Below are 16,033 nucleotides of genomic sequence, written 5' to 3' on the forward strand. Positions count from 1 at the left end.
CTCAGCAAAAGAGGGTTTTATGTAACGCTCCCCTCTCGACACGAAGCCAAACACAATTGAAAAAGGGAAAAAAAGGGAAAAAAAGTCCTATTTGCCAACTCAGAGCTAACCAGAACAATTTGCCTGTTTTCCCCCATCTCATTTATTTAAAGAAAAAGAAAAGGACAATTCATCAGGAGTCAGAATTCAGTTTCCTGTTTTCTTTCCAAACAGCGAAACGATCCCGTTTCAAGCCGCATGCCGGAGTAACGGGGCTGTATGTGGTTCCTACTTGCACTAAGCACACACAGGGCTAAAAAAGCCTTTATCCCTTCATCTCCCAACTTTCCCCAGTCTGTGGTCAGTCTTGGGATCAGCAATAATGGCCTGGACAGCTACAATGGCTTCGTTGATCTTGGTCTGCAGCTCCCGGAGCTCCTCTATGTGCAGCAGTCGGAGGATCTGGGCAGCCTCGTTGATAACGGCATCTGGGGAGGGGCAGGAAGAGAAACTTTCATTCCATCCATCATTTTTAGCTCACAGGAAGGGCTTAAGGACAGCTTAATTGGAGTTGGGGGGTTGTGGTTTCCAGGCTGGCGATAGGACACAACTTTCCCTGCTGCTACGGAGGGACGGGGCATCCTCCAAAACCTCACCCAGCCCTCACAAATCCAGGGCTGGGTCAGAGAATCAGAGAAGCACAGACTGGTTTTGGGTTGGAAGGGCCCTTAAGGAGCATCTCATTCCAACCCTCTGCCACGGGCAGGGACCTCTCCCAGTGGAAAGCTGGTATGAAACATTCCAAGCAGTGATTTAGGTGGCGTGGAGCCAGACTAATGGAGTCTCAGGTCACTTGGCCATTCCTTACAAATAATCCATCAGGTCATGCCAACTCGAGCTGCCTCCATTAGGCTTTAGGTAAATCAGGCAGCTGACATGCCTGGAAGCAGCACAGATGTCCTCTGCTGGTAGCAGCAGGATTTACAAACAGCAGGATGCATTCCTTCCTTCCTTCCTCTGGGAAACGTGGCTGCCACGAAAAGCTGTTATTTAAACATGACTCTGAAACAACATCTTGCCCAGCTCAGATTTAGGCTTTTCTGTTCCAAACCCAAATGCTCAGGAGTGCTCATAAATAACCAGCTGGGAGGGAGGAATTCTTTCCACTCCAGGGTTTTTTTTTTACTGGGCACATCAGCTACATATTTGACAGTAATAGACTCTGTCAAAGGCAAGCGTGGCTGCTTAAAAGTCACATTAGGAGAAGTGCTCACCTCCCGTGTCAAATCCAAGAATGTGCTTTTCCAGAGCAACAGGCAGACCCTTGGAAAAGAAAAAAAAAAAAACACATGTTCAAATACAGTTAAAAATGTATGTTTGGTAAATAAAAGCGAGTGATGCAGCAGGTGACTCTGGAGGAGAAGACACGAGTTTTGCTTGTGTGTGTGTGTGTTTGATTGCACAAATCTCTGCCCCTGAAACACCAAACCCAGAGTTTTAACAAAGAAAAATCTGCCTGGTTAATAATCCCTTAAGTTGTCAAGCAAAACCCCATTGGACACACACACTGCCTGCATTCAATCCTTAAAAGGCCAACCCCAGGACTGGGAGAGAACACCCAATCCAGCAGCATCACTCCCCGGGCAAACAAAAACCCTGCACACACTGGGCTTCCTTAGAAACTTCTGCCTTTAAACAGCTGCCAGGTTTGAAGCACTGGATGATTCAAAAGAGCTGCAAAAAATAAAGAGTTTCTCGAGCTCACAACCTCCAACGACATCCCCCGAAGCATTTGCTCAAGTGTTAAGCTCGGGAATAAACTAAACATTCAATTTTCTAAACACTTGTTCTATTAAAACACTCCAAGGCAGAGTTTATTAGTGGTCATTTACAAGCACTGCTCTGTTTCCTTTACCCTCTCCAGCTGCAGAGGAGCAGTCACGCTAAATAATTCCTCACCAGCTCTCAAAATGCACTTAAAATCAGATTTAAACATTGCAAATCTCAGAATTTGCTTTTACTGCCTCAGTGATCTTTTTTTTCAACATTTGCCAAATGCTTAGCATTTGGCACAACAGGAACATTAAAGCTCAATACCACCAGTTCCTATAGCGATGGGGCTGTAAAGCTTCTAAATGGGGAGGATTTAATTTAAAGGCTTTTATACACATGTTAAAAAAAAAGGATCTGAATTGATCAAAATACACATTAAATACAAAATGGTGACTGCAACTCGTTACTTGCCCCGTTTTCAAAAAGTGGTTCTTTTCCATGGCCTTTATAGGAAAATATATGTATTTTTTAAGATTGCAGTCAAATATCTCCACTGTTAAAACCGGTGATAAAAAATGCCCCTAACGCCACTTCAAACAGATCCTAGCAATGTATCAGACTTCCTACATGTATCTTTTTAAGAAATCAGGTTTATACTTGAGGCTGCAAAGAGCTTCCTGCCACCCTGGGGTGCTCTCAGAGCCAGACAAGCAGGAAAACTTGTGTCATTTTTTTGTGGTGTTTTTTTTTCACCCTGCCTCCTTCCCACACTCCCCGTGTTTGCTGCTTTTTGGGGGGTGGGAGCTGCCTTTGGAATCTCCCCAGCCCACAGCACAAACACATCCCCCTTTGCACAGCAGCTTCCAACAGACCAGGGACTACACAGGCCATTCCCAACCTCATTCCCCAAAAATTGAATTTATAAATGCTGCACAAAACACTTGCAATGGGCCTGACCACCATGGACAACTCCCCTGTAGCTGGAAATATTAACAATAACTGAATTCCCTGGGAATTGGAGGAAAAAAGTGTCCAGATTTCACAGTAGGGGGGAAAAAGTACCCACTCTGTTGTGCTTTCAAACATATCCCCAGGTACAGATTTTGGGAGCATCCCTAAAGGGATCCTGAAGGCACTTGATCCCACTTGGGATACAGTCACCAGGGAAGGAAAGCCCAGGATAAAAGGTTGTCAGAATAAATCTGACTCCTGTCAGTATAAATCTGAACTCATTGAATTGCCAGCCATTCAATATATAAGCTAAAAAATAGAAATAATATAACCTAAAAAATATAAATATGATATATAAATTATTAGAATAATGTTATTATATAATATATATTATATATTACATTTGTATATATTTATATTATTTATATTATTATTATATTATATACATTATATATACATTATATATTACATATTATATATATTATATATTATTATAATATATATTATATATAATAAATTATATACTATATATTCTATTGTAGATAATATATAGTATAGAATATATAATAGTATAGAATATATAATACTTATTACATATTATTATATACTCTATATAATATTATATATAACATATATATAATATAAATAATATTACCTTTAAAAATATAAATAAGTAATATCTTACCTTTCAAACCTTGCTTACCTTGACCACCCAACGAGATAAATCTCATTTCATTGGGTACATTTAAACCTCAATCACAGGGGTTTTGTTTCCTCAGCACCACCCTCATCCACATCCTTCAGTCAGGGGACATCTCTCCATCTATTTTACCTTCTCCCACTTTGTCCTGATCTTGCCAAGAATGCAACTGGTGATATTTTGGGTATCAAGCCATCTGCCACGAGCAGCCAGGGCTTTTATTATTTATAACCTGCTTCTGAACACACAGAGTGTGACTGGCCAGTGTTTTGGCCATTAGCAAACCAGTCAGATTCAGCAGCAGAGCTCTAATTTTCCTTCCTTTTTATCCTGCAACCCTCTGCTTTGAAGACATTTTCTCCATTCCCCTGACACATTGTCATGTTGATGATCTCTGCTGGCACAGATAAAGCTGTTTTCCTGCCTCTACCCCCCTGCCTTTCCTCCACCTCCCTTGGAATTCAGCATTCCTAAGGAGGATACGCTCCCAGTAATATTTATCACAGTCAGTGACATCTCGACCTGAGACTTTCTGAATATGAACAGCTCCTTGCCAGGAAAAAAAAATTCCTAGTTCCTTAAGGAAGATCCCATCTTGATCCCTGTGTGTCAGCTGTGCAGCTACAAAAACAACCACCAAAAGCTGGGTTTTATTATTATTATTATAGAACCTAAAATGAAGACAAGTCTCAGCTGTTTTCATATTTTCCTGCTCCTTTAACAGTTTTATGGATATACAAGTCCAAGGCTTTGATTTACTCTTCCAAGGCTTCTGGCAGTTACTGTAACTCAGAGCACCTGTGGTTCCCACTTGGAAAGCATCCCTGGCAGTGTGATGATAATAAATAAATCATGGACTGTTGTGAGCAGCTGCCAGGAAAGATGAAGGGATTTGGGCTCTTGGAGCAGATCCAGGCCCTTTATCAGGGACTCTGGTACTCATACACCTGCAGGGCAGGTGAGGCCTTTCCCAGCTGTGCCCAGACTCAGTGCCAGCAGCTGCTGTGCCAAATGCCAGAGAGATGAGTTTGGAGAAGTGGAATGCTGAAGAAATGACAAGCTGAAAAACCGCAGTCATCCCCCAGGAACATCTTCCCAACTGAGGTTACAAAAGAACCCTGCAAAATCTGAGTTTAAGGGCAGAAGTTTCCTTCACCAAATCTTTTCTGGGGGGGGAAAAGGGAGGAGTTGGGTATCTAACGTCCCATTCCCCAAACTTGGAGGTGTATGTAGAAAACACTCCACACAAGGAATGTTTCGACCTGTTTGCACAGCCAGTGCTGCTGATTCCAAGGAAAAGCCAGGCCGTACATTTCTTCTCATACTACAGGCCTGCTGCACTGAACAGTCAGGGCAATCCTCTGGGAAATAACTACAGGAAGAGCTATTCCATGATGTATTTGTATCCAACTGAAACAAAACGAGCTTTGCCTACCACCCTCCACAATCCTCTGGGTCTGCTGGGATGAGGGTGGTGAGGATAAAGGAAGCTTCCACCACCCTCCTAAAGGAAGTGTTGATACAGAGCTGGCTTTGCCTGAGGGGACAGACATTTATCATCGTTAATTGATCAGGAACAATTAACCCTGGACACACGGAATGTGCATACAAACCTCCTTGGACTGACTGGCCTTGGCGATGGCGTCCTGCGTCAAACGCTCCTGAACCAAAATGCGAATTGCCTGGGAAAGACATGGAAAGGTGAGAGGAGATAATTCGTGCCTTGGTGCATTTCTCAGTAATTCCAAAGGAAAAAGGAGGCAAAATTTTAACTCAGCATAACCTCAAACCCAGTTTTGTGAAAATTTTTTTGGAGAACTCTTTTCAGACCTCAAAGCTTTTCGTTTGATTTCACTCTTGGTGTCTCGCACAGGTGTGTGAAGCAGCATAAACCAGAACAGACAAGGACATTAATTCCACGTGACTTATTTCAGCCACTCCTGGACCAGAAACTGCAAAATAAAAGGAACAGCCCAAAAAGCTCATGATTTTCAGCCTGGACAAAAGGAGGCTCAGGAGAGACCTTCTCACTCTACAGCTCCCTGGCAGGAGGGGGGAGCCAGGGGGAGGTCGGGACCTTCTCTACTGGTAAAAAAAGACAGGACAAGAAGAAACAGCCTCAATTTGCACCAGGGGAGGTTTAGATTGGATATTATGGAAAATTTCTTCCCCAAAAGGGTTGTCCAGCCCTGGCACAGCTGCCCAGAGCAGTGGTGGAGTCCCCATCCCTGGAGGGATTTCTAAGCCCTGTGGATGTGGCACATGGGGAATGGGTCAGTGGTGGCCTTGGCTGTGCTGTGGGAACAGTTGGACTCGATGATTTTAAGGCCTTTTCCAACCTAAACAAACCTATGATTCCAGAACAAGCTGATCACAATCCCAAAGCAGCAGCACCACTTTTTTTTTTTTTTTCCTGTGATCTCACACCTTGAACGCTGCAGCAACACGGATTCTTCAGGAAGGAAATCCTGCTTCAGGATGGAATTCCTGCTAACAGCACCTTCTAGTAGGTGCTAAACCACCTTACACATGCAGAGAAACCTGGAGCAAGGCCACCCACCCAGGTTTTAAAGAGACTGAGAGCGGAAAGGAGTTAATTTTAGACTCAGGAACAAGAACAGCCTCGAGAATCTGACAATCCTGCTGCTCATCCGTTCTCACTGGCTCCAGCACATGGGATGAAATCCTACCAGAGCCATCAGTTACTGATCCCTCCAGCTCTAAATGCCTCTAAGAATAACTGCAGGAATACCATGCAGGCAGACTTCTACAGGAAAGAAGAACTGGGTCTGTCAAACACATTCCTCAGACTTTCCCTGACGAGCAGCCAAACGTGGCAGAAGCAGCTTTACCACCTCGTGTTTCTCCCCCTGGGATTTCTCCCAGGTTTGGTCATGATTAAAGCTGAGCTGATCCTAGAAAGTTCCCACAAAATACTTCTAGAAAATCTTTCCAGCTGAAGGGAATAGCCTGGACAGAAGAATGATTTGATGAGGAGTTCACCAGTGAATTCCATCAGTGAAACCAGACCTTGTGGAAGAGAATTCCGAGTGCCTTTTGCCTTAGAACATGGATATCCAGCTGTGTTCCCCAGATGCTTCCTGATCAAGTTGCCAGACTTAAATCAATAAAATGGGATTCCAAGTATCTCTGCTCGCTCTGGGCCAGATGTCTGTGGTGTGCCTGCACCCTTTGGCTCTCCCTAAGCATCCTGAGTATCCAAGCCTGAACAGGGATCATAAATTCCCTCCCTGTGCACTGGAAACCTGCTTATTGTGGTGCTGAACAAAGAGTTTCACTCACACCTTCTAATATCATCAAACCAGCACTGCTGTTGGTCATGCAACATGGATTTTCACTGCAGGGATTTACTCTCACTGTAATTAACAGCAGGGAAAGTCAGGCTGGTTTTGTCCAGCCACGTCTGTCCAAAAAAAGCCAGCCCAGAAATGCAGGAACAGCGACAGAAATGGAGAAACGGTGACATAATTGTAAATATATTCATGCAAAAAGCACATTCTATCTCTTCCAGCTGCCAGCAGCATATTTGGTGGACCCAGTAAAAGTTTGCCAGCCCTGGACAATCCTGCAGGAAGACCTGAAGGAGTTCTGCCTGGAAAGAGCTGAGCTCATGCTGAAGATCCTCAGCATCACCATTCCCAGCATCTCCTCTCTCTACCTGATACCCCTTTCCACTGATTTTTGTGGGATTTTAAGTTGGTTTTTTTGGTAGGGGTTTGATGTAAGATGTCCACTGCCCTTTAAAGGTTATTTTATCTTCCTAAAAAAAGGAGGATACCACACTGGAGAGACTGAGAAAGAATGGATGGGATAACTGTAGGCTGAGAATTCCTTAAAAAACCAGGCTACCAGGATAACACTCTTTCAGTAGACCTGTTACAGACTTGCACACACTAAATAAACTTCAATACTCCTGTTGTTTAGTTTCTCCAAAATAAGTTTGGCAAATAGCACAACTACTGTCATGAATGGAACTTTAGTGGGTTTTTTCAGTGAAATGCTTTTATTTTGGTGCCAAAGAAAACTCAGCTTATTTCCACATTTATGGCATGATCAAGTAGGAACTCGGGATCGCTGCAGTCTCATAAAGAAGAGCATTTAAAAATGCTCACTATGGGATTGACCCCAAATTTCCTGAGTTCTACCAGTAAGTCCCAAATTTTCCTAAAGGCATAAAAAAGATGGTTTAGAAAATCAATTATCCTATTTAGTGCATTTAAAAGCCATAATTAGTTGTCAAAACCAAGTTAAGTTGACTCCAGCAATGACAGGGAATAAACAATTCATGGGACCAAGAGAAGGAGAAGGAAACTTTTAACTGTGGGTCTCCCTTGGATGTTTGTTTCAAAACATCCTCTGCATCATTAGCTCCTGTATTTTCAAGTTTCTCTGAATTTCTAGCACTGGAATACAACCTTCTCCTTTGAGCACATTCCTCAAGGAACTCGGCTCCAACTGAACTGTTTACCAAGATCATTATCCCTGCATTAATTTCCAGGATTTGTGTTCTTCCCTGCTTGAAAAGACACAGAGGATGGGGGTTGTTTTTCCTATCTGAGCCTCAAAATTCACAGTGATCAGTAACTCTGCACCTCAAGCTATTAAAACACATACCAGGCACCGTGGAAAAGAAGGAAGGAAGGAGGTGGGAAAAGTGGGAAACTCACCTTGAGCATCACCAAATAATCATCGTGTCGCTGAATCTGGAGCAGATTAGCCAAAGCCATCACTCCAGCCTTGAAGTCGGGATTATTCACTGGAAAATAACCATTGTCATTAAAAATACAAGTTATTTTAACTGACTCCAGAAGATAAAATTGGCTTCCTGACTCTGTGGTACTGGATTGCTTTTAGGGATGGGCAAGGGCAATTCATCACCATCCCTGGAAGTGTTCAGAGAACAGGTGGATGCGGCACTTGGGGACATTATTTAGTGGTGAATGTGGCAGCACTGGGTTAATGGTTGGACTTCATGATCTTGGAGGGCTTTTCCAACCTTAACACTTCCCTGATTCCAAGGCCATGGATACACAGCAGCAAGGAACCACTCTGGCTACAGAACAATCAGCACTGGGCCTCATAACCAGGTAAACTCTTTGAAAATAAAGCAAATTACATGCAGGTGTTTATTTTATATCTACTTAAATATACATAAATAAAATGTAATATTTATAAATGTATCATGTAAACACAAATATTTACATCTACTGTATAGATTTATTTATATTTATTTCGTACATTTTCACCACTGTAGAGCAGAACTGGGCCCGCACTCCCAAAGCTTTAAACTGGGCTTTAAAAATCCGCACCATGGGACTGAACAACAACTTCAAACCCGAAGAACACACAGGCCAAAGGAACACATTCCCACTCACCATCCAGGTTAATCAGTGGCTCTGCATTTTTGGCTGTGTTGTCAGTGTTTTTAGCACCATCAGGGGTAGAATCCTTATATTTATCAGCTGCAAAGTGAAGAGACAAACACGAACGCTGTTAGAGCTGACGACAAAAGCAACGAGTTCCAAGTTGAGCACCAAGCTGGAGTTTGTCATACCTGGATTTTTTGGGGTGTTTTAACTATCCAAGAGCCTTTTGAGCTTATAAACTGATATTTTGTAGCTCCCCTATTAATGTTCCCAAAGGCTGAGAACCAGAGGGCAGCTATTTATATCCCATCTTTGTCCTGGGCAGAGCTCAGCCCTGCAGGAATCACAGTGGAAAACAGCACTTTGGCTGTTTATTATTTTGCCCCCAGTAATTACATTTGTATCCCCACTCTCACTCCAAGGAGAGGAAACTGCTGTGAGTGTGGAGATTCAACTCAACTTTTTCGTAACCTTGCCCTAGTTCCCAAGGGTTCCAGATCTACTCCCTGTAAAAGAAGGGGTCTAAGAATAACTCATTGGGATAAATGTAGTACTAAATATAATGCATTTAACACACTTCAGAGTAAGTTCTCACAAAGGCAATCCCCCAGGGAGGAGGGGATAAATATGTTCAGTGGGGTTTGCCCTATCCAGAAATTAAATAATAAATGCAATTATGCAACTGCAGTCCCGGAGGAGCTGAAGAGAAACAGAGTATGGGGCGAAAAGAGGCACGTGAAATTCCATTTATTTTGTTTAAAGAAAGCAAAATATACTTTTGTACATTCAGACATTGCCTGAATTTGGTGAATATTTCACAAAAGCACTGTGGCACTTGATGGCAGCTGAGACACCCAACACTTGGGATGACATTCCCTGCCTGTGGGGTGCCGGGCAACGGGACTGTGACATCACAGCACGTTTGGTGACACGTGGCGGGTGACAAGCGACAACCAGAGCTCAGACTCTGCGAGCTGGGCCCAGGCTGAGCTGAGCAGAGATCCCAGCACGATGCTCAGACTCCGTGAGCTGGGCCCAGGCTGAGCTGAGCAGAGATCCCAGCAGGATGCTCCAAGCAGAGCTTCCCCTGCTCCTGACCCTCGGCCTGTCCTGGCTCTTTCCCCGGGGCAGTGGCTCTTCCTGCCCTCCATCCTGGGCCACCCTGGTGTGGGATGTGCCTCCCCTGCAGCTGGAGCAGAAGGGCACTGCCAGGAGGGGGATCACCACCACACAGGTGGTTTTTTGGAGCACCTCAGCCCTGTGCCTGCTGCTCCTGGGGTATTTTTTGGGGCGCCTCCTTGCCAGAAAAGCCATGGGACGGTGGAAGAAGGTGAGGGGACGGCAGGAGGGTGGTCCGGGAGCACGCGGGGAGAAGGAAGGTCCTCCCCAGCCCTTTGCCAGCCCCAGCAGGCACAGGTTGGGCTCAGCCACCACGGAGGAAACCAGGACAGGCTGAGCATCCCTGCCCACAGCAGGGGGTTGGAATAAAATGGTCCTTAAGGTGCCTTCCAACCCAAACCATTCCGTGACTCTGGAACACGCCGTGCCTGGGGCAGCCCAGCCAGGTCTCACCCAGAGAGCTCTCAGCCTCCTGAGCCCCCTCTGCCCTTTCCATCCCTCTCCCTTGTCCTGTGCCTTCCAGGTGGGACCCTCAGAGAGCTCCTGCCGGGACGGTTCCTGCTGCAAGTCCTACTGGCTGATGCGCCGGCTCAAGGAAGATCCCGAGCTGATGAAGCGCTTCCAGAAGCACCTGAGCAAATGCAGGACGTTCGCCCTGGACACACTCCAGGTCAGCAGGAACCTGGTCTAGTGGGAGATGCCCCTTCCCAGGGCAGGGGGTTGGACTAGAAGGTCTTTACAGGTTCCTTTCAATTTACGGGTTCCTTTCAACCCAACCCACTCTGTGACCCCCACCCCCCGTTCCAGGCAAGAGAACAAGGAAACAAGGGAAAACTTGGAAGAGGAGACAGCAAACATTCCCGGCTCCAGCAAGGTTCTCAGGAAGGCAGAACACTGCAGGGGTCCTCACAAGCTGTGCTGTCCCTGGGCCATCTTGGACAATAAACGTTTTAGATGCAAACTGTGCCCAAGGTTAAAAATAGCATGGAATGAACGTTCCAAGGGAGGGTGCATTCCCTACAGAGGGAAGTGACACTGCACAGGGACACTGCAGAGTGCCTTGGAACCAAAGGGAAATCACATCCATGCCAACTGTTCAGGCTTCTCCAAAGGAAAAAGCAGGAAGCCAGAAGACCTGCATCAGCAGTTACAAAAATCAGAAAACTGGACCCTCCTGCACTGCCTGTGAACAACATTATTCCAATAATTAGTCCCACAGGATTACGTGGGGCTGCTCTCCCACTCCCAGTTAAACACATCCAAATGCCTGCACAGACCAACATAAAATTTTACTTCCTTAGGTAAGACAAAAAGGGCCTCCAAAAGAGCTGGAGAGACTTTGGACAAGGGCCTGGAGTGACAGGAAAAGGGGGAACGGCTTCCCATTGACACAGGGCAGGGTTAGACGGGATGATGGGAAGGAATTGTTGTCTGGGAGGGTGGGCAGGCCCTGGCACAGGTTGTCCAGAGAAGCTGTGGCTGCCCCTGGATCCCTGGCAGTGTCCAAAGCCAGGCAGGACGGGGTTGGAGCAACCTGGGCTAGTGGAAGGTATCCCTGCCCATGGCAGGGGGTGGAACAGGATGGGCTTTAAGATTCCTTCCAACCCAAACCATTCCATGAAAATAGACAGAAACCCCCATTTCCCACCCATTTTGAACCATTAAATGCATTCCCCCATACCATTATCTCCATACTCCAGCCTAACAGCCAGGCCAAGAAGCCAATCCACTGTCTCCTGTCGTTCCTGTATTTTGAAGGGACAGTTCACGTCCTTCATGTACTGGGGAGCAAAGAGAAGAGAAAACAAACTGATGTTACTGACCTGTGTGAATTGCTAAATGTTATTTATTGCCAGGCTTGCAACCAGAGAAACCAACACACCCTTTCTTTGTTGTCTGCTCATGCTAACAGAGCAACTGGAGCTTCCTTCTGCTTCAAGAGCTGAATCAAATCAGGCAACAAACAAAAAATAAATTCTCCCATCTTAATAACTCCCCCAGTTTGGCCTCCAGGATACATTTAAATTCCTAGAAATGTAAGAGTTCACCGACAGGACAAATATTCAGAGAGGTTTCCGTTCAGCAGCTGCAGCAGCTGTAAAACATCATTTACACCAACACTTGAAAGTGTGTTTGGAAGAAGGAAATACCTTCTCAAAGGATTTGGGCCAGTCATCACTGTGGATGTTCCTCAGATTCCCTCGGTCTTCAATCTTGTAGTGTCTGATTTTCTGGTCTTCCAGCCAGACAATAAAATTCCTGAATTCTGTTTCATCTGTTGGGAGAGGGAAACAAAGCAGGAATTAACCAATATCTTCAGGGCAGAAACAAGGCTTTAAGTTTTGATCCAATTCATAGAAATACTGATGCCCCTGAGTGCTTTTACCATTAAAAAAAAATATATATATTTCTATCTAACACTAAAATCGTGTATTCCCTGACCAGCAACCAACCCTGAGTGTTTTTCATCTCCCAAGTCACTTCAAACTGGCTTTTAACTGACTGACTACAACAAAAGGCATCAGCCAACAGGTTGGTTTTGTTGGGAATACCATCACAGCTTTATCAAGCAAAGAGGAAAAGAGAAAAAATGAGAGATAAGTTCAGTTTCTAACTCCGTTTTCCAGACAAGCACAACAAAATTTCTCCCCAAGAAACCCCCCCAGAGATGTCGTGGCTGCAAAGGCATTTTCTTCCTTCCCTGGTGACTCAACTCTTCTTCTGCCTGTTGATTCAAAATCTCGTTATGTGGGAGCTGGAATTCCACACACAGAGGCTGTGGTTCCACACAGGGATATTCAGATTGGATGAAGCAATTGGTCTGTGCTTGTGCTAAGGTGGCAGAACCCACTTGTGGACACAGCAGGTCACAGCTCTGGGGTGTCACCAGCCCCCCCCGAAACCTTTTGGCATCGGATGAGCTTTAATCATGGAATTCTGGAATGGTTTGGGCTGGAAAGGATCTTAAAGCTCATCTCCTTCCACGGGATCTTCCAGGGATCCAGGGGCAGCCACAGCTTCTCTGGGCAACCTGTGCCAGGGCCTCACCGCACCTCGTTGTAAAAAAAAAAAATTAATTTCTAGCTATAATAACAAACAGAGACACGGGCACAGCACACAGAGAGGAAAACTTCGAGTGTGACCTTTTAAATTTTCCACGCCGACAAAACAAAGCATGTAAGCAAAAAAGAAGTAATGGTTAACCAGGAAGAACTTGGGGCACACAACAAAAAAAAAAGATGTGAGGGCCACAACACCCCGGTAAACCCGTGGGATTTTATTATTATTATTACTTATTAATTTGCAATTATCATCGCGCCCTAAATCCCCGCGCCGCAGCTCAGCCCCGAGCCCGCGGAGCTGCGACGGGAGCCCAGCAGACCTCCCTTGATTAAGCTAATCCCAATTAACAAGCCCAGAATCGCGGAATGGTCTGGGTGGGAAGGGGCCTCAAAGCCCGTCCCCGTGGGCAGGGACACCTTCCCACACCGCGTCCTCACCCCTGCAGTTGAACCCGGCCGGGTTGTGGTAGTCGAGCGCCGAGAGCTTGCGGCGGAACATGGTCCCGGCGGTCCCGATCCCGGCGATCCCGGCGATCCCGGCGATCCCGATCCCGGCGATCCCGGTGCCGGTTCCGCCTCTCCCCGGCTCAGGCCGCGCCGACGTGACGGACCCCGAGCGAAGGAAGCGCCCGCCCCCGGCCCGGCGCTGCGCCCGCCCATTGGCCAGCCGCGCTGAGCGGCAGCCGCCGCGACCAATCGGAGCGGCGGAAAGGGGCTGCCGGGAGGGGAAGAGGCGCTCGCTGGCTCGCCTGCAGGGACCTGGCGGGAAGGGGCGTGGTCACAGAGGGGGCGGGGCCTGATGGGGTGGGACATTGACTGGTGGGCGTGGCTTGTGAGGGGGCGGGGCCTGTGCCCGCTGCAATGCGAGCTGGGTTGTACTGGGAGGGTTGGGAGCTGTACTGGGACAGCTGGGGAATCGTACTGGGAGCTGTACTGGGACAGCTGGGAGTGCTAGGAGCTGTACTGGGAACACTGAGCTGTACTGGGAGCACGGGGGAGCCATAGTGGGAGCGCTAGGGAGCTGTGCTGGGAGCCCTGAGAGCACTGAGCTGTACTGGGGAGCACTGGGGAGTTGTACTGGGAGCGCTGGGGAGCCGTATTGGGAAGCGCTGGGAGCAGTGAGATGTACTGGGAGCACCGGGGAGCTGTACTGGAGAGCATTGGGCTGTACTGGGAGCACTGGGAGCTGTACCGCGAAGATGTACTGGGGATCACTGGGGAGCAATGAGCTGTGCTGGGAAGAACTGGGAAGCACCGAGCTGTACTGGGAGCACTGGGGAGCCGGCAGGTGAAAGATGCCAGTTTAAGGGGGGGTTTTTGGGTGCTTTCCCCCAGAGAAGGGGATGAGCTGTGGTTTGGAGTGAGCCCACCCCCGCCCATCCAGGCTGGGGTGGCACTTCGCAGACGTGGTGCTGGCAGCGTGACGAGCCGATGCCATATTCATCCTGACATTTCCCTCCGTGCCAGCCCTTCCCAGCGCTCCAGCTGGCAGCCCCCGGCTGCGGTGGCAGGGTGGCACAGGGATGAGCCAACCCCCTTCCATGGACATCCCAAGCCCTGGGGGGACCTGGGGGGCTTCTGCCCCCCTTTGCCTTTAGCATCGTCCCTCTCCCATCCACTGTATCTCCTCCAGCTTGTTCCTGGAGCGGTTTAAGGAGGGCAGGGACTCCCTGTCAGCGCTTTCTTCTTCAGCTTTCATGGAATCATGGAATCCTGGAATGGCTTGGGTTGGAAAAGACCTTAAGGCCCATCTCATTCCACCTCCTGCCATGGGCAGGGACATGTCCCACTAGCCCAGGTTGCTCCAAACCCTGTCCAACCTGGCCTTGGACATTTCCAGGGATCCAGGGGCAGCCACAGCTTCTCTGTACCAGGGCCTCCCCACCCTCACAGGCAAAAATTCTGTAAATCCCACCTGAATTTCCACTCTTTCGGTTTGAACCCTTTACTCCTTGTCCTGTCACTGCAGTTCCTGATGGAAGGTCCCCCTCTGACCTCACACCTGGAGCCCAGGGGGGCTTCAGAATGTCACCAACACGTGTGCCAGAGGTGACACAGAAGTGACAGTAAAGGCACAAAGTATCCAGCATGGACAAAAGGAGCTTGGGACTGTCCCCAGGGTGCCCTCAGCCACACCAGTGTCACGCACCGTCCACCCCAGCAAGGGGGACCAGCGATGGGTGCAGTGAAACCTCCACTCTCCACCCTTCCTCCACCTCTCCTGCCTTCATCACCCTCAGAACAGCCCTTCCCTTTCCTAACCCATCCCTTTTCACCCTGAATTTGGGGATCATCTCTTTCCCTGACTGGGTCCAACCCTTCCTGCAGAGGCACCACCCAGGGCAAACCCGTGCCCAGCAGCTGCAGCGCTTCTCCTCTCTCCACGCCCGCAGAGCTAATGAATGCAATTAGTGCGAACAGCCCTGCTGTCATTAGCGAGCCGCGGGGACGGGCAGCGGCAGCAGCAGCAGCAGCGGGGAGTGCAGGGAGCAGCATCCCGCCCACGCTCCCCCTGGATGCTCCACACCTCCTCCAACTCAGCAGATGCTGCTGCTCCGGAGCGAGGATGGGAGGGAGGGAGCGATGGAGATGGAGGGGAGCCAGCGAGGTGTGAAGCAGCTGAGCTGCCTGGCTCGGCACAGCGAGCGGGAGGCAGTTGGCTTCTTCCTTCACGCTGGCACCATTTCCCTTTTAAGCTGTTCTGATGGACACAGGGAAGGGATGAGAGGCTGAGAGTTGAGACCTGACGGTGCAGGAGAGAGGGGGGACGCTGCCAGCGTCTCAGGGTTGGGCAACGTCTTGCTGCTCGCTGACATGTTTGGGATGGGCATGGAAAAGTGGGATCCGTGCTGGGCTCAGTGCTGGTGGGTTTCACTGCAAAAACCCACGATGCCACCTTGTTCCCAGCCCCAGGGATGGGCTGAGGCCAAGCAGCCTCAAACTGTGTCTGGCTGCTTTGCTGGGAAATCATCTGCTCATGAGAGCCCTGTGAAACAGGAGTGGAAATTGGGGATATGGTAAATTTGGTAGGAGCAGAGTGTCTTTGATTCTACGATCAGGAG

At 47.9% G+C, this 16,033-nt stretch overlaps 2 protein-coding genes across 2 annotated transcripts in view; both read right to left on the bottom strand.

The window, feature by feature from the left end:
- The window catches only part of PSMC6 (proteasome 26S subunit, ATPase 6), a 246,791-nt gene that overhangs the window by 147,829 nt on the left and 82,929 nt on the right, over positions 1 to 16,033 (bottom strand). The gene's annotated exons all lie outside the window — the stretch shown is intronic.
- Positions 125 to 13,578, bottom strand: RTRAF (RNA transcription, translation and transport factor). Its single transcript, XM_050336150.1, has 8 exons — positions 13,410 to 13,578; positions 12,060 to 12,184; positions 11,591 to 11,690; positions 8,800 to 8,886; positions 8,092 to 8,180; positions 5,017 to 5,085; positions 1,254 to 1,302; positions 125 to 467 (listed from the first exon to the last, which is right to left on the bottom strand). Exons 1-8 carry the CDS (start codon positions 13,468 to 13,470, stop codon positions 313 to 315), a joined length of 735 nt encoding a protein of 244 aa, XP_050192107.1. The 5' UTR covers positions 13,471 to 13,578; the 3' UTR covers positions 125 to 312.

The sequence above is a fragment of the Myiozetetes cayanensis genome, unplaced genomic scaffold, assembly GCF_022539395.1.
Source record: "Myiozetetes cayanensis isolate MyiCay16 unplaced genomic scaffold, myiCay2020 scf6-25, whole genome shotgun sequence".
Taxonomy (NCBI): Eukaryota; Metazoa; Chordata; class Aves; order Passeriformes; family Tyrannidae; genus Myiozetetes; species Myiozetetes cayanensis.

Bases quoted from the DNA above. Each gene is read 5' to 3' on its own strand.
- RTRAF (XM_050336150.1), bottom strand. From the start codon at position 13,470: ATGTTCCGCCGCAAGCTCTCGGCGCTCGACTACCACAACCCGGCCGGG. The intron at 8,181-8,799 runs GTGAGTGGGAAT...GTTATTTTCCAG, and splicing joins GCCACTGATTAACCTGGATG to TGAATAATCCCGACTTCAAG. The intron at 468-1,253 runs GTGAGCACTTCT...GCCCCTCCCCAG, and splicing joins TCTTGGATTTGACACGGGAG to ATGCCGTTATCAACGAGGCT.